This window comes from Lathamus discolor, chromosome 2, assembly GCF_037157495.1.
Source record: "Lathamus discolor isolate bLatDis1 chromosome 2, bLatDis1.hap1, whole genome shotgun sequence".
NCBI classification, from domain to species: domain Eukaryota; kingdom Metazoa; phylum Chordata; class Aves; order Psittaciformes; family Psittacidae; genus Lathamus; species Lathamus discolor.
Genome location: NC_088885.1, coordinates 152,493,707 through 152,511,828, shown reverse-complemented (window position 1 = coordinate 152,511,828; position 18,122 = coordinate 152,493,707). Strand labels below are relative to the sequence as shown.

The 18,122-nt window shown below is 43.4% G+C and overlaps 2 protein-coding genes across 3 annotated transcripts in view; one reads left to right on the top strand and one right to left on the bottom strand.

Annotated features, from left to right (window-relative positions):
• NDRG1 (N-myc downstream regulated 1) overlaps window positions 1–7,786 on the top strand; it is a 39,601-nt gene extending 31,815 nt beyond the window's left edge. The window contains exons 10-16 of the mRNA XM_065668991.1: window positions 130–233; window positions 579–635; window positions 1,564–1,615; window positions 2,269–2,316; window positions 3,838–3,873; window positions 5,162–5,213; window positions 5,938–7,786. Coding sequence (XP_065525063.1) covers window positions 130–233; window positions 579–635; window positions 1,564–1,615; window positions 2,269–2,316; window positions 3,838–3,873; window positions 5,162–5,213; window positions 5,938–6,203 — 615 coding nt within the window. The 3' untranslated portion in view covers window positions 6,204–7,786. The remainder of the gene's footprint in view (window positions 1–129; window positions 234–578; window positions 636–1,563; window positions 1,616–2,268; window positions 2,317–3,837; window positions 3,874–5,161; window positions 5,214–5,937) is intronic.
• A 9,654-nt stretch (window positions 7,787–17,440) lies between these two features.
• The window catches only part of CCN4 (cellular communication network factor 4), a 36,662-nt gene continuing 35,980 nt past the window's right edge, over window positions 17,441–18,122 (bottom strand). The window contains exon 6 of one of the 2 annotated variants that reach the window (XM_065668990.1): window positions 17,441–18,050. In XM_065668990.1, the coding sequence (XP_065525062.1) occupies window positions 17,751–18,050 (300 nt within the window). In that variant the 3' untranslated portion in view covers window positions 17,441–17,750. The remainder of the gene's footprint in view (window positions 18,051–18,122) is intronic. The other variant, XM_065668989.1, reaches the window with a different exon arrangement.

Here is an 18,122-nt window from a genome sequence, read left to right as displayed (position 1 = left end):
TTAGTTGTCCTGTCTCTAAAGGTGCACTCCTGCTGTGTAGATATGAGTATGATACACGACTGCTGTGCCACGTCTTCAGATCCTTTCAGAAAATAGCCCCTATTCTGAACCGTTCTGTCTCCACTGTAGGAAGAGATTCACAGCAACCATGACCTGATCCATACTTACCGTCAGCATATTATTAATGACATGAATCAAACCAACCTTCATCTCTTTGTCAACTCTTACAACAGGTAAATGCATTTACCCGACTTCTCTTAGAGCCAGTGTTACTTGTGCGGTGGAGTTACTTATGTTCCCCCAGTATAAAGTTCTGCTTGACAGTGCCTTCAGGGATCTCAAGTGGTTTGCTTGCAGGAGAAGGGCTTTATGCATCTCTGGGGAGAAAGCTGGGTACACTGGGACTGAACTAAAGACATGGAAACTTCATTCTAAGAGTGGCTCTCCATCAGTGGCGGAGGCCACAATATGTATCAGGTTAAATTAATATGTGAATGTGCTGTCTCTAAACTAGAATAATATGAAAATATCTAGAATTTCAGTGTATAAAGAGCCTTTGTCCTCTCCATTTCTTTCAGTCGGCGAGACCTAGAGATTGAACGTCCTGTTCCTGGAATAAATGTTGTGACCCTTCAGTGAGTATTTCATTTGCTACCAGTTCACCTGTACATGATGTGAACTAAGAGTTATGATCAGCGAGTGTATTGCATATGCATTGCAGAGCTATAGCGAATGTGCTTACATGCTAGAAAAGGATCTTGTAACTTCATGTAGGAGATAAGATGTTGCTGCAGGTCAGGGACCACCATTAGGAAGATTTCCCTGCTTCAAACTTCACAATCATATTAGCTGAAATGGAAAGCTAAGTAGCTTCTGTCACAGTGTATCTGCAAACTTAGAGTCGGCATTTGTAATGTACATAGCTTTGTCCAGAACTGTGTTGAAGTTAATGGAAACAGTAGGTCTGAAGGCACTTGAGCTGTGCCTATATAACCAAAAAAACCAGAACCTAAAACTATTTAAAAAAACCAAATAAAAACAGGCAGAAAGATGGAGCAGGCATGAGAATGACTGTCTGGCAGATCTTCTGCTAATGGCTTTTCACTTACGCTGCAGTTTGTGCAACATAACAGTTGAGTCATTTGCTGCTTAGCTGCTGATGTTTACACACAGGAGACTTTGAGACTGCTCCTCTGTCAATCCAGTTGAAATAGGATGGATGGGTCCAACAGTTGGAGCTCAGGGGCCTGGGGAGGTAGGGATGAGACTTTAATGCTGATCCCTGCATTCAATTTCATATAAAACTAGGCATAAGAGCACTGGAAAGGGCTGATTGCTACAAGATATGGGGAAAGAGACAGCTTCTCAGGCAAGATATCAGTGCATGTCAGCAGATGTGGAGCTAATACAGTGGATTTAATGTATATTTAAGGTGTCTGGAATACAAAGCAAATCACTTTCACACAGTTAATTTTCTCATCCTCCCAGTGACACAAAATGCAGCTTAGGGCAATTCCAGGCTGGATCACAGCAATAATACTGCTTCCATGTGCTTCCTTGCAGATGCCCTGTTCTCCTGGTGGTTGGCGACAGCTCCCCGGCAGTGGATGCTGTGGTGCGTACCTCGGGCCATCAGTCCAGCCCAGCTGGCTCTCCTCTTCCAGACCATGAGACAGCTGCCATTAATTCCTTGCTGTTTATCCTCTCTGTCTGTGAACCGTTATTTAATAGATCCTGCATTGGGAACAATCGCCGCAGCAGTTACAGTGAACCGCAAATATTTTCCTTTCAAGAGGAATCTGCTGCTGGTGTTTTAGCTTGCTCTGTGGTGTTGGAGCGATGCCTGGGTCACTATGGAAGTGAAGAGCTTCTTTTTTTGACAATTATAACTTGCCCCAGATGACTGGATGACTTTAATGGGCATGACCAGTCTGCTGGCCGGTCGCCATAGGGCTGCTCACCACTTGGGATGCTACCAGATGACCCCAGATTGCAAGATAAACAACACTTGTTGCCACTGGAGTCACAGAAACAGATAGAAAAAATCCCCAGTTCCCAACTAACGGGTTTGTTTGTACATGGAAACGTGAACTGCCCTACTTGGGTTCAAAGATGTGTATAAGTATACATCGAGTCTTTATAAAGAAGCCTAAGATAATCAATTTCATCTGTATTAAGCTAGAAAACAAGATATTTAATCTGGTTTTATCCAGCAGTTCGTAATTAGAATCTTGTGTATAATGCCTATGCTGCTGTTCTTTAATACAGGTTGAATGCAACTCAAAGCTGGACCCAACAAGGACCACACTTCTGAAGGTAATAATAGAAGTGTTGTTTTTGGTTTGTTTTGATAAACATTTCCCTGATTTAAAATCAGCTGGATTAACTAAAAGAGCAGAACCAGCACGATATGTTGCAGCACAGTCAATGGTGAGAATCTAGTTCTGATGTGGGAAGGCAGTTCCTTCAGGGTTAGGAGTATTTTAGTGGGATAAATGAGACTAGAGGCTTCTTGTCAAGGTTCATAACAGGGAATTTCTCAGCTCCTCCATTTTAAATTGGTAGGGGTAAGACCTTAAAATGCTCAGTATTTCACATACCCATAATGAATTTGACTAGAGCTGACACAGTTGATCTCGAGGTAATTTGAAAGACTTGAAATAACCATCAGCAGAGTGGAAGTACAAACCCACTTGTCCTGTTCCTGTACTTGCCTGTCCCTCAGCGGTAATGTCAGATGAATACATCCATCAGCCACACTTTTGCCATCCTGCCTTTTATGGGGGGCACAGTCCAGGACATCTTACTGTTGAAATGACTCTTCTTTTCCAAGAACTTGATAAAATACACTTCCAAACAGCAAAACATCATGCAAAGGCTTTGGCATTCAGAGTATGGGTGCAATCTTCAGCTTGTTACTGATGAAGTAAAATGGAATGAGTGTAATGGCAAGCAAATGGAAACAAGTTTGGTCATGCTTCTGCTGAGAACTTTTACTGCATCTCTTTATTGAACTGGTCAGTGAAAATTATAATAAACAGTTATTTTTATAAATGCTTTTTCCTCCTGACACTGAGGATTTACACTGCTGACCTACTGTGTGGGCATGACACACTCACCCTAAGGAAAAGCCTGTCACTGTTTCAGATCCTTTGTCAATGGCCAGCCTTTGCACAGTCCAGGGATACAGCTGATACTGGATCCTCTTATGGACCTGTTTTGCGTCTGACTAATCCTAGATAGGATTTGGGGTTTCCTGTAATTTACAACTCGACTGTTTTCAGCTTGGAACAGCCCTGTTTTTGTTGGGTTGACTTCGAGGGGTGGAGTGGCAGGAAAAGTGAAGTGCTCCAAAAATATTGCATGCACTCAAGATAGCTTTTCTAATTTGGCTTTCTCTGCTTCCCTTGGCAAGTCAGGCTGATGCTTGCCAGCCACAATCTCAGCAAATCCTTTCTCCCTCTCACCTCTGAGACTTAGGTGTTTGCTCTCTCTCCCCTGCTTGTTATTCAGGTCAATACCGAGTCACATTATTGTAGTTCAGAGCTGAACTTGAGACCAGGACGAATAGGATGGTTTCTAAGAAACTAGTGATCACTGCCTAGCAAAAAGTATTTGTTTGCTTTGCCTGAGGATCAAGACACTTCAGGGTTTTCTGGTGCAGTTGTAGCTGTTATAAACACTTAACTGCTTGTTTCGATGTGTACATCTACATATTACACAACAAAAGGAAATGTTTTTTCTGCTAAATAGCTAAACCAGTCATTTTAATATATCCTGAGCATAAATGAGTTCCTTTGGTATTATGCTAACTGGCTGTTCTCATCCCTGTTTCAGATGGCTGACTGCGGTGGGCTCCCTCAAGTTTCCCAGGTAGGATTTGGATGTAATTCCTACTAATCCTGTTCTGCAGCATGTCAGACTGCAACAAATGGGTGTTTTCTTGTAGGGTACTTTCTGTTCCCAAATGTCAGCCAAAAGGATGGTTATGATTTCACGAGTAGTGATGTCAGTCGGTCATCTGAGCTTTCTCTTTTCTTTAAAGAGCAATGAGCCATAAAGTTAAGATTGGGAGAGGATATTATTTCCATTAATTACATCTTTACCAAGTAAAGGTCTGAGGTGGGAATGCAGAGGTATTATTTTATGCCTGTCTACTAAGATAACATGTGTTAAGGCTGGAGCACTAGTGTTTTAGAAAGATAGTCTTATTTGGGCTATTAATAGTATAGATCAGGAAAGTGGGAGGCAAGAAATAACAATGCTGTGTTCTTGCATACACTGACTTGGCTTGACTGAGAATGAACTGGAGCTTCTGAAATGTATTTAGGCATAAATTCCAAGCTGTTAATAAAAGCAGGCTGGGAAAGTTAAAACTTACCTATGCTCAAGTGTTGCTTCACTAGAAGAGCTGACCTGTAAATCGGCTTTAGTATGTGATATACTATCTAGACAGATTTCTAGGGAACATAATGTGGTGTTCATGAACATAAGGAGAAAAAATGAACTTGTAATTACCCATGCTGAGAAGTTCTTGTACAGATAGTGTGTGCTTCATCAGTGGGAGAGGGAGCTTTTTAAAAGCCACACAGAATGTATTGCTTATGTTACACAGAGTCCATCTTTGCACTGATTCAGATAGAATTATGCCAAAAGTACAGGCAATATTGGTTGAGATTGTGAGGCTTATTTGGCCACTCTATCAGCAGCAGAGAAAAATAGTGAGTGCCTCATTGCAAGAATGTCAGTCATAATCAGTTGTGCTTACATCTTCCTGCTGAGCATTTTTTGCCCTATAAATGTAACTATCATCTCAGACCAGCTGAATTTGTGCCCTTTATAGAAGTCATTTTACTTTAGGTCATCTACCTCACTAACGGCATGAGCAAAGCTTGGGCCAGGCTTAGACCACTTGTAATTACTTCTCTGGAAATGTCATTCTCAAATGCATGTGTCCATTTGGTAAAGTAATGGTGCAGGGGAGAGACTAGGGTCGAGAATGGTGGAATTCTCTCACATCAATGAAATTTTCATACGTTCATTAGAACCCAGAAAATATTTAAGATGTCCCTGTTAAGACAGGGCATCTATGGCATCTATAACATTGTAATGTACTTGGTACTCAGCAAGTTAATTACAATAATACTCTCTTCTGTTGCAGCCTGCCAAGCTTGCAGAAGCTTTCAAATACTTTGTTCAGGGAATGGGATACAGTAAGTATTGTTTTTATTGTGGAATCATTCATCTAGCTATCAAAGTTTGTTGGGCATCTAAGCACCCAGTGAGTCTTCTGATGCTAGATGTGTGAGCTTTTCCTAGTTGGATATGCATTTGCAAGGGGAAAAAAACACATGTGGTGTTTGAACAAAGGCGTTTCAGCCCGAATAACATTACTACATAGTAGAGACCTTTGTAGACATCTTAAACACACGATTTCCTTCTTGATATTTTGAAGGTTGATATTTGTAATAGTGTCTTATCATTGCATCGAAGGGTTTGGTTCATATACTGAGCATAACATTTGAAACCTCATTAGTTGATAGACTTGTTTGATTTGTAGCTGTTTCTCCTTCATGTATGTGCTTCTAATGACTGCTCTTGTGTAGATGTATTGCCAGCATGGGCTGCCAGTAAAGGTGAAGCATATGAACGTAATGGGAGGTCTGAGTGTCTTTAGTTTTCCTCTGGATTGTTGCAGCCACAGCAACATGCAAGACATTCATTTGTCTTGAATCCCTCAGCCCTGGCCACTAATTATGCTTAAGTAATTTGGGCCCCTTAACTGTATGCCTGGAGCAGTGATGGTACGTGAAGCCACCATGACAAGTTCATATTCAACCATGAAGGCTTCTCCAAAGGTGGTAAGGCTGGAGAGGAAGGCAAGGGCTTCCTTCCAAACCCATGAGGCAATGCATTAATGAAAGATTGTTCTTCCAGTCCCCTCTGCTAGCATGACCAGGCTGATGAGGTCCCGCACCGCTTCTGGCTCCAGCGTAACCTCTTTGGAAGGACAGAGGAGCCGGTCTCACACGGGAGAAGGCACACGGAGCCGGTCTCACACTGGGGAGGGAACACGAAGCCGATCCCACACTGGGGATGGTGCCAGGAACCGCTCCCACACAGACACACGCATCGAGCTGACGCCGAACTCTGCAAGCAATGCTGAACAATCAAGCCCCAAGTCCATGGAAGTGTCCTGTTAGATGGCTGTGGGAGGTTGAAACTGGTCACAGTGTGGAAAAAGTAATGGATGCCCCCTGTGTATCACAAAAACATAACTGGTATTAATCTCAAGCTATTCTGTAGGCTGAACTCTGTTCAGCAGGGTCTGACAGGGACCAAAGAAAAGAAGCATCTCATTTGCTCTGTCGTTATTCTTCTAACTCAGACAGTTGCTGCTATTGTGCCCTCCTTCAATGGATGCCAAATTCTAAGGATACTTGCCAAAAGCTGATGTGGTTGTAAACACTTCAGAGTCAAACCAGACTTGCTTAATACCCTCCTTTTAAAATCAAAGCCGTTACATGTCCCTTTATCTCTTATTCTCTTGAAGTAAACTGGCACAATTTGAGATGAGTTTCAAAGAGGGGGGGAGGAAGAAAAAAATCACTATTATAGATGGCTTTTAAAAAAGGAGACAAAACAAATGTGTTATGGCCTCATGTTGAAGCTGGTGTCGAATTCATTGTATATAGCTTGACTTCAAATGATAGAGAAGTTAATGTATCATGCATTTATAGGCCTTCTAATTCCTTAGTATTCAAGCCTGTTTTCCTATGTACAATAATATACTACTAAAATAGGTGATTTAATGTGACTTTGAGATGAACTAAATCTAAGCTTTTTTTTATTTCACTTTTTTGAGATTTAGTTCCAGTCTTCCTTTTCTTCCCCCCCTCCTAGACCCTAAAAAACGCTTAGCCAAATGAGGACAGGATTTAAATCTGATAAGCAAGGTGGCATCTCCTGTTTGTGTTCTTGGGCCAAAGGGGTTACTGTACCACAGAAGCTGGTGTAGTTGTAACACGTAGGGTAGCTGTACATGCCAACAAAGCAGAAACAGCTTGATTTTTTTCCTTCAGACAGTTTCTTATCTTTGCAGCTCAAGTTTTTGTGTCCAGCACAATTGGGATGAATTTGGAATTCTTAAGCAAAGCCAGATCCAGCTGTTCTTTGTCAGGAGAGATGAATAACTGTGGGATGGCATGTAATTAGATACTGTACATTCAACTGCTACTAATTACTAAATTTGGAACTCTGAGATCTCACTGGTGCTGAGGAGTGCATTGCACAAAGTGGTGGAGCGGCAGCCCTGTATCTGTGAAATACAGAGTGTAATGACTGCTTAAATGTAATGAGCTTCTGATTCTGTATACAACCTTCTGATTCCTTGGGTTACTTTGATAGAGGCTTGATACCTTTTCGCCAGTCAGGTTTTCACAGTTGGGTGTTCTTAAGCTTGTCCTTCCATAGTTAGTGGGACAGGGTTTCCTGCGCTCCAGTGCGTACCTGCTGCATTGCAGTCCTCACACAAACAAGAAAACTCAAATGCTGAGCAGTTACATAGCAAATGTTAATACTTTTGGGATTGCTTGTTCAGAAGAACGCAGTCGAAGTTACTTTATATTGACTAACTTCAGCTCTTGTGTAGAATATCCATAACAGCTTGTGGGAAGAACAGACAATTTCCAGAAAGAATAAAGCTATTGTGTAAAGTCTATCAAGAAAAGTTTCTTAATGAAGTATTTGTATTTATTTCAAGACAAATAAATTTGTAACTTTGCAATGTCTGGTGTCTTAATGTTTTGCTACAAGTACAATAATCAAGTATACTCTGTATAAAAGTGTATTGTGGCTTAACCCCAGCCAACAACAGCAACTGATCCTGGGCTGCATCAAGAGGACCATGACCAGCAGGTCAAAGGAGGTGATCCTGCCCCTCTGCTCTGCTCTTGTGAGACCTCACCTGGAGTATTGTGTGCAGTTCTGGTGTCCTCAACATAAAAAGGACATGGAACTGTTGGAACAAGTCCAGAGGAGGCCACGAGGATGATCAGGGGACTGGAGCACCTCCCGTATGAAGACAGGCTGAGGAAGTTGGGGCTGTTCAGCCTGGAGAAGAGAAGGCTGCGTGGAGACCTCATAGCAGCCTTCCAGTACCTGAAGGGGGGCTCTAGGGATGCTGGGAGGGACTCTTCACTAGGGACTGTAGTGACAGGACAAGGGGTAACAGGTTAAAACTTGAACAGGGGAAGTTTAGATTAGACATAAGGAGGAAATTCTTTCCTGTTAGGGTGGTGAGGCACTGGAATGGGTTGCCCAGGGAAGCTGTGAATGCTCCATCCCTGGCAGTGTTCAAGGCCAGGCTGGAGAGAGCCTTGGGTGACATGGTCTAGTGTGAGGTGTCCCTGCCCATGGCAAGGGGCTTGGAACTGGATGATGTTAAGGTCCTTTCCAACCCTAACTATTCTATAATTCTATAAGTAAGCCCCACACAGCTACTCCCTTACTCCCCTCTCAGAAGATTGAAAGTTAGGAAACTTGTGGGTTGAGATAAAGGCATTTTAACAGGTAAAGCAAAAGCTGCATCCACAAGCAGAGCAAAACAAGGAATTTATTGTTTCTCATTGGCATAACAAGGCTCCATCCTGTATTGCAATGACTTAGGAAAACAAATGCTACCATGCTGGACATCCCTCCCTTCCTCCTTCTTCCCCAGCATTTATTGCTGATTATGAGACCATATGGTCTGGAATATCCTTTGGGTCAGTTGGGGTCAGCTGTTCCAGCTGTGTCTTCTCCCAACTCCTTGTGCACCACAGCCTGCTCGCTGGTGGGGTGGTGTGAGGAGCAGGAAGGGCCTTGACTCTCTGTTAAGGAAAGCACTGTGCTCAGCAGTAAGGAAAACATCCCTGTGTTACCAACACCGTTTCCAGCGCCAATCCAAAAAGTAGCCCCATACAAGCTTCTATTATGAAAATTATCCCAGCCAAAACCAGCACATCTTGTTACCCCTTTGTATCTATTGAATCCTTTTTTGTTTGCTCATGTCTCTGCTATTCCCTACTTTTGTGCTCAGAGGGCTGGGGTGTTTATTTTTTCACTCCAGCCAATTCCTTATAGAAATAAGAAACCCCAGCTCACTTCAATATTAACTGTTACAGTGTCCTGGCTTCAGCTACTCCTTACTCCTGCATTTCAAGGAATCCAACAATAGGAAGAGGCAAAAGCAAATATTTGGCATGTCTGAGCCAAGGTTCTTCTAGATATGATGATTCAGCAGTCATGATTGGACTGGTACCAGCAAAGGGCTTGATTTGATTAACCACAGGCAGAGCCAGTGAAAGCTGGGGGAACCTGTGCCAACTCATCTTACAAAAGAAGGGCAAAGTTACTTGCTTTGCTGAGGGTGGCTCATCATTCCTTCCACAAGGACACCATGGTGAGCCTGTCAAGCCTAGGCAGTTTATTCTTCTTTAATGGGAAGGAATGCATCCAAGCCTTCTCGCAGTACAAAGGGATCTGTGAGCACTTCTGAGCTGTGAGGAGTTGCTAGGACCACTCTAAATGTCAGCTTTGTACCAAAAAGTATTCATTTGGCAAGGAACAGCATGTACCTGTGCAGAAAGGCTGGAGGACAGTACAGAGGAGTGGTGTCCTACCTTTTACAAGGAGTTAGGACTCCTCTTTCCTTGCAATAGTGGTCTCCTGGCATCCTTTACTTGTGCTGAACTGAGAAGTGAAAGATTTATTAGAAATTTGTAAAGTGGCAAATTTATTAGAAATAAAAAGTTAGAAATAAAATTAAAAGTTTTTTTTTTTTTATAAAACCCCTTCTTAGATCTTGCAAACTGCAGTTCTGCATTATTCTTGCAGGCAGAATTAGCCTGGATACTGTAGTGTCACGAAACCAGAAAAGATGAGCTGGGGTTTCACCTTTTTTTCAGGGTATGAATGGCCATCATAGAGCAAGGAGCTCCTGTGGCATAGAAGAAATTCAGATGGGATAATGGGAGGTTTCCAGAAAATAAGCATTTCATCCCTTACAGCGCTTTTGGGGTTATAAAGGGTGGTATAAGACAAAATGGGCCCTCGGGGACCAAGAGGTTCCTGATCACATTGAAGTATCTCAATACCAAACGTTCGCTTAGTGGCACTCTTCAAAACCAGTAGTAGAAAGGACGTTGTTGCTGAAATCTGAGTTCTTCCCACCTCTGCCTGGGACTTAACATCTACTGTACAAAAATCTGGCTGGACTTCAATGTGGTTTTTCCCCTTCCTGCCCTTGCGGGAGGAGCAGGAGAGGATGTGGCAATGCCATGCTGTCACAGCAGGGCTTTTGTGCTGAAGGATGCTGCTTCCCTCTTTTAAGAGTCCCTAGAGACTAAACAGCTGGAAACTTTAACCTAGATGTGTTTTGGGGGTTTATGATTAATGTCATGTGTTGCAAGCAATGGGCTGAGCTGGAGAGAAAACAGTTTATAGCAAAGCTGCTTATTTTTTCTATCCAGCGCTGGAATCCTCTTCCTGTCTGTTTTTGCATCTTGGGCAGAGTATCTGTTGCAATCCTCAAGGTAACGCGGGCTGTTGTTTCTACCAACACAACACACTGAGCAGTGTCTCATTGCAGCATGATCCTCTCCATTCCCCCACGCTGTCTGCTCGGTTTTGCACTATTTTGCGCTGGTTTGCACCATTTCACTGGAACTGAAATTGTCTCCCACTCTGTATATATATGAACAGCTGGTTTGATGTGTGGATTTAGTGTTTCCACTGAGCCAAATATAGGCTTTATGTTGATAGCTGATCGCTGCTGCGCCTAATGTTTAAATAACTGAGGGAAAGGATGTCAGGGTATTTTAAGAGATCAGCCCTTCCCCCTCAGCCCTTTGTAACAGGCAGACAGAGGCTCTCACTGTTTCTATCTATTGCTTCATTAAGGGCTCCATTCATTTTACAAACAACACAGCTGCTGACCAGCGTTGGGGGGGAAAAAAGAAAGAATGAAAGAAAAAAAGGCTTCTGATTGCAACTGCCAAACAGTTCAGTGTCTATTCCCTGCAGCTCAGCATAGGGATCACTTGCTCACTCAGCACCTCCTGGGGGCTGGAGGACAATTGTTATTCGGATGTAATTAAAGAGGCAGCCCCCTACCCCATATACACCCTGGTTTTAGTACTGGTGGCTGTGGGAAGTACATCAGGCACAGGATGCAGGCATCACCGGGCATCTCCAAAAGAACCCAATGGATGGGAAGAGGGATAGTGGGCAGCTCTTCCTTCCCAAGCAGCACCATCCCAGTGAGCTGTGACCTGCAGCAGAAATGGGAAACATATCCTTGGGTGACCCGCCACTCTGTGCAGTTGCTTATGGCTGAGCAGGATTATGGTGTTCATTCAGGTCAAGGTCAGCACGTGAATGGGGCTGGGGAGGGAAGGGCTGTTTGCTGGGCTGATGCACTCAGGGACAGCCAGTGCAACACCAGGCAAAGCCTGCATGAGTGACAGCACTCAGGAAACAGCAAGAGCTGCCACCAGCCCGGACATTACATCCCTTGGCTCTGTGTGTGTGTCCATATGTGTGCATACACGTGTGTGTGAGCAGGTCCCTGAGATGCTTGGCACTGTGCATGCAGGATGACGGGCAGGGAAGATGAGGCTGCTGAGCTGTGGTTCCACTACACATGGTGGACCTGGCATCAGCATAGGGCATGGTCAACCAGCTTGTAGAGCCTGTCCCAAGCAAAGTGCCACCCAGCCCTTTGCACAGTGGTGAGATGCACACAGACAGACCCCCTTGCCTTACCTCATGCCTACATGTGCATCTCTTCAGCTGTGAATTGCCATTTATTGACTGATTGCAATGTGTTTTCATTTTTATTTGATAATGACCAGTGACCAATAAGTTCTTTATCACCAGCTGCCAGTGTTAGATTCAATCATGTGGCGATTCCCCCCCTGCTGCTCATGCAAGCTTGGGGCAGGGGAGGTCCCACAGAAGCAGAGTCAAGCGCAAGGTCAACACTTCATTTAGAAAGAGAAAGGTGCTTAGGAGATGATTCCTTTCCCAGACTAATCCAAGTGCAGTGGCTGAGAAAGCAGCCAGAGAGCCCTTCAAGCAAGATCGTGTGCTTGGCAGTTGCCTCGTATGCAGGCAGAAGACACAGATCAGAGGTCTGGTGCCAATAGGGGCAGCAGGGAAATGTGCTACCTTTGCTGGGATCTGTTGCCAGAGGCACAGTTGGATGGAAAGTGCTTAAAAATGCAGAAGACTGCCCTTAACAGCAAAAATAACCCAGTAAAAACACATGAAGAGGAAGGCTGGGGACAGGGTGCTTTTGCACCTTGTCCTGGCAGCCATAGGCAAGCCCACAGCACCCATCACTGTTCAGTTACAGGAGGCCACTCCAAGTGTTTAAATTCCTACTTCGGGCTGGAAGGCAAGCTTGCTTGAATGGTAAAATCCTTACTGGGGTCAGGATATGTAAATGCAGGGATACGGATAAGGATTCTTTAATTTAAATGCTTTTCCCCATATCTTTAACAGCATTGAACAATTTCTTGCTGTGGCTTGCAGGTTACTCCCGCAACCTCTCAGGTTTGGTGTTAAAGAAGACAGGATTATCCAGTTGAGTGACACACTCTGCTTTGCTCAGAGACACTAGACAGGCTACCCCAAGTCCAGGAAGAATGCTGGGGGAAAAACATACGAACAACAAATGCAGAGCCAGAAACAGACCAGTAAATAAGGACGTGTGAGCTGGGGAGCACCTGGCTTTCCCAGGCCGCCAAAATAGTCCTACTGAGGGAAATGCTCGCAGAGCATCCTCTTTCACCACAGGCTTGGTTTTATGTGTTCTCCAGTTCAGTGCTTCGTCACTGATTGCAAAAGCACACTTGGACATTGGCCAGGTGAGGAGATTGGAAAAGGAAATGAAATATCAGTGGCAAAAGTATGTCACCTTCTTTTGCTTGCCTAAGATTCTAAATGAGGTGTCAGTCATGGATTCATTAATCATTTACCACTTATGATGGTATTTACTATCTTTAAACCATAGCAGCAACATGCCACCCATAAAAATCTCACCATGCCGCTATACGAATGAGTAATACGTGTTACATAGCTGGAGTAACGCAGACTGACGCTGCAAAACCAGTCTGGTTTTCTCATTATTTTTTCATATATTACAGCATATGAAGCTTAGAGAAATAGCTCTGTAGAACTGTTTAAATGGGGAAGTCACAGTTTGAAAAGGTGTGTGTATAAATATGTGCCTGTAGTTAATGAGAGCGCTCTGTCTCCATAAGTGTAACAAACTGCTTGTCTTAAAACTCCCTCAAAAACCCAGGAGAAAAAATATCCCAGGATTTATTTTGCAAGATGACACAGTGTTTCTGAATATTGTGGTCTTATTGGAGCATTATATGTCCACAGAACAGCCCTAGTCAGCATATGAAAAACAGAGCAACTGCACTACACCCTGTTTCCAGTTACACACACTGAAATGGTGTTTTAAATTCTAGTCGATGCTCCATGCAAAGGCATCTAAGTTACATGCTTGCTTCTTCAGGGAGTGGATAACTGGCTTGCTGGGGCTCCCCAGCAAGGCAGCTTGAGCCACCGTAGTGATCGGGTAAAGTCTGTACAGAAGGCTAACGGTGATGGTCCCTGGAGCTAAACGGAGTCTTGCCATTTGTATCAGCATGAGCTGACCCTTAAAACCCCATCCTTCGTCCTTATCCCAGCCAGCAGGTCCAACAGGATGACTGTCATGTACTGGACATGTGTCAAACTGTCTTGGCTTAGCCTGGATTTCAAAACCCTGCTCCCATCCTTTCTCAAGCCTTTCCCTGGAGTGCTGCAGCAGAGGGGTCTAGCACGCACTCAGATCCTGGTATCTCCTCAATGCTATTATTGTTACACTCTTGGATGATGGTACCGCTTTCAGGTCCCAGCAGAGACCTTGACCCATTGTATGAGGCACTGTACAAACATTCCTGCTGGAGAAGTTTCAACAGATGCAATGAACACTAGGGCCTTGTTCTGTCTCTGGAGAACGGAGGAAAAGCAAAGCAAAGGGCTGGATCCATGAAAGCCTTTGAGGATCTAGATCCTCGGTGTATTTAAACAGTAACCACAAAAGTTCTTTTGTAAAGATACATGAGTTGCCCAGCACACAGGGAGCCAGGGAACTGAAATTAAAAGCTAGTCCATCGCCTTAGTTCCAGGGCTAATCTTCTTGTAAACATCCATTAAAACAAAGGCTTTGTAATGCATCACAAACCACCAGGCAAATTCACTGGCTACAAGTGTTGCTCTTTCCCTTTCAGTGTCATCAGACAAAGAATTGCACAAGCTAGTGAGGCTTGATTTCCTATATGTTTGTGCCCAATGCCCCCACAAAACCCCTTTACAGCAGTGTAATAACCACTGTTCCCCATCTGTGGTGCCTTCAGCTGTCCCTCTTCCACGGCTGCTTGTTTCCAAATGGCGCATCTGTTCAAAATCCCTTAATGCTGCTGATGTGGTTGGGCCACACTGTAGATGTGTTAGATGTGTTGGCTGCCTGGCAGATGTGTATGAGCTTTCAGTGGGGGCAATGTGGTGGGTTTCTTCCCTGTCTTGCTATTTTATTTGTTATTTCGGGAATCACAATGCTTCCGAGATCTTCACTCTTCTGCCTCCTCTGTTTGATGTTTCCCACAAAGGGACTGACTGACAGACAAATGCACAGTACAGTTTCATATGCCTTGTTCCCTTGGGAAACCAGGCTAGAAACAGAAACATCTTGGGTGCGTTGGGTGAGATCTGTGGTTCCCAGGCATTCACTTCTCTAAAAACCGACACACACTGAAGCTGCTGGTCATGCATTAGCTTACAATAGCTTCTTTTATCTCACAATGAAAGCTGTGTGTTTCAGCCACCGCAGCATTTGATTATGGTGGTTACAGTGTTAGCTAATTGCAAAGCGAAGCAAGCTTATTAAGTGCCACAGTTTGGGGCATGTCTTCTGAGCCTGTTTGCTTGATTCCTTATGTGTACACGTAAGACAAAGACTGATTATGTTTATATATACTATATATATTATTTATATTATATATTATTTATATTATATGTATGTCTGTACATATAAACACATGCATATGTTTATATGTATATTTGTGAATTCTGTTTTATGCACCACATTTTATTCACTGTAGGAATACATTTATGTCAATAAATACATCTATATTCATGGGCATTTTCATATAGGGTTTTATATATAATATTTTCTACAAAGTTGTATAAATACATGCATATGATACTTTCTATATGTGTACATATACATATACAAGTATGTATATTTGTATATATGCATATGCATACATGTATATATACACACGCATATTTTATGATGGGCAAGAATTAGAGATAGGATTCCAAGTCATATTTAAGGGATCTGGCTGATAAAGAGGTCCTAGGATGGCTTCCTTACCAAGCACCTCAATAAAAACAATTTTCCCTTTGGAAAACATCATCAGCTTGTTGGCCAAGACCACTTTTTCATATGCTCCCATGGACCTCTTTTTACCAACTGATGGAGTTTGAAATAGAATGTGCTTAGTTTTGCAAGTTCTGAGGTTCATTTGGGTGGAGGTAAACAGGTCAGACGTGACCTCTCCTGTCACTTCATCCGGGCTAAAACCAGTCACAAGGCTGAATCTGGAAAAGTACTGGTGTCTTCAAGATCCTTATGAACAGAGGAACAGGAGAGGTGTTTTGCGCCTGCACTGGAACACGCAGGCAAGGATCACCCTTATTTTCTTCCACTGGGGATTTAGAATCATCAGATCATAGAACAATTAGGGTTGGAAAGGATCTTAAGATCATCCAGTTCCAATCCCCCTGCCATGGGGAAGGACACCTCACATTAAACCATGTCACCAAGGCTTTCGTCCAACCTGGCCTTGAACACCTCCAAGAAACTTTGTGCCCAATGCCACCCCATCTCAAGAAAGCTTCAAAAGAGAAATTGTAAAAGCTTTGAATTAAGGAACAACCTAGCTCTATGAAAAGTCTATGGGCCAAATCCTTGTATGTATATAAAAAATAGAAGCTATAAGTTAACAGCTTTTGAAGATATGCAGCACTTTTTCCTATTTGTTTTTGCATAAGGATTGCATTATTTTCAGCCAGCTCACAAGAAGTTTTATCGTAGCCAGAAAGATTCATGTCTCCCTAGAATCTAACTTTCTCTGGGTTATCAAATTGAAAAAAACAATTTGCCAATTGAAACTAAAGCAAAAGAAGTGACTGGTGTAAACCAGTTGCATTATCCCAAGTTCAGCCCTGTACTGGTCCAGCCTCCAAGCCATGTATGTTTCAGCAGTTTTGCTGTGCCATCAGGTATTTTGGAAGCAGATAGTGCAGCTCTTCATGCAGAAATACATTTCTGCTTTCCCAGGTGAAGCAACAGCCAATGTGTGATGGTGCATGGGTGCTGTGCTAGCAGTTTATTGGAGAATAAAGCTGTCTCCATCACCCTTCAGTGACGACAAACTGATTGCCTGGATAGGTAGTGACAATTTTCTCTTCTTTTGGCTGATATTTTCATATGAAACCACTTCTGCAGAAAATGTTCACACTGATGTTTACCCCAAGCAGCAGCCCAGTTGCACCTAGTGCCCCAGAAGCTATGCCAAAGGTAGTCCTCTCCTTTTGCATCCTAGCCTCTCTAACACATGCCTCCTTTCTTCTACTCCAGCCATGTAAACCATAGGTGTGTGTCACTGGCAGGGTGTCAGTAGGAAGTGGGACCTGTGTGTAGGTGACACACAGAAGGAGGTGGTGGTCCCCACGCACATCCCATTTCTATGTAAATAAACGGGCACATGAGGTATTGTTCTTCATCTTTCATCTGACTCTGCATTTCATCCCTCAGAGCTAGCCTAGAAGCAAAACATAACCCATGGATAAGAGGATCGATCCTGAAAACATGAGCTCTGGGGTGGTCATTTTGGATTCAGAGCATCCAGGCTGTTCAAGATCAGAGCAGGCAGAGAAACTGCGAAAACATTCCTGGTACAAGATGCTCTAAGAGGTCTAGGTGAGTCCAAGGAGAGAAGGAAACAGAGATTCTTGGACCCAGCCTCATGAAGTGAGAGGCAGACTTATCACACAGAGACCTCAGGAGAAACTTTGTTCCCCCTAGTCTTTTCCTATGAACTTCAGCATGGGGTAGGATCTGACTGAGAATGACAGAGGGCTAGTTCTAGGGCTGATCTCAGTGTGATAGAGTCTAGTCCTCATGATCAGCAGCAGTCAGGACTGAAGTGTGGTGCTGAAAATGAAACACGTATGCCAATGCTCATTTTCCAGCTTAGACCACATTAGTCAAGAGATGACAGTAATGAAATCTTGAATCTCATGTCTAAGCTACGGACAGCCATACTTTTGTTGTAGTAGTGTACTATTCTTTCCTTTGGGTAATTGAACTGTTGGCCTATGACAGTGCCAGCAGGCCTGTAATTTAAGTCTTGGAATCTGTGCATAGAGGAATTTTTGGCTGCTGTTAATGGATGGATGTCTATTAGAGCTGAAAATACTGCTTGTTCAAGGCCTTTCCAAAAACAGGGTAGCAAAACAAGGAGACTTAACATCCTAGCTCAGGAAAAAAACAAATTGTACATTGGCAGTGGATGAAGATTCTCCTTTTATTTTAAATCCTCTGTAAAATCAGAGCAATGGGTCAATTCCAGCATTCAGCCTATTTAATTAGCGATTTCAGAGTAATCATGGTAATGAGCCAAGTCGGCAAAGATGTCATTGGGGTTCTTGCAGTTCAGGTTGCAGAAGCAAGCATTGATCCACATGATTTTCCAGGAAAACTCAGTTCCGTCTGGGCAGTGGAACCTCACTTCAATAGTCTTGGACTTGTAGGGTGTGCAGCACCTATTGTCTGTGCAGACACCACAGTACTTGGGTCTATATGGACTTTTGCTCACACATCCTGAGATGGTGTAGTTCATTGGTTCATTGGCCCTGTAGACAGCCAAGCACTTCTTCCCAGGCTAAATCAGAACAGAAAAGAGACAATTTAATAGTTCTTACTGACACAAGTAGGACATACAAACCACTTTCCC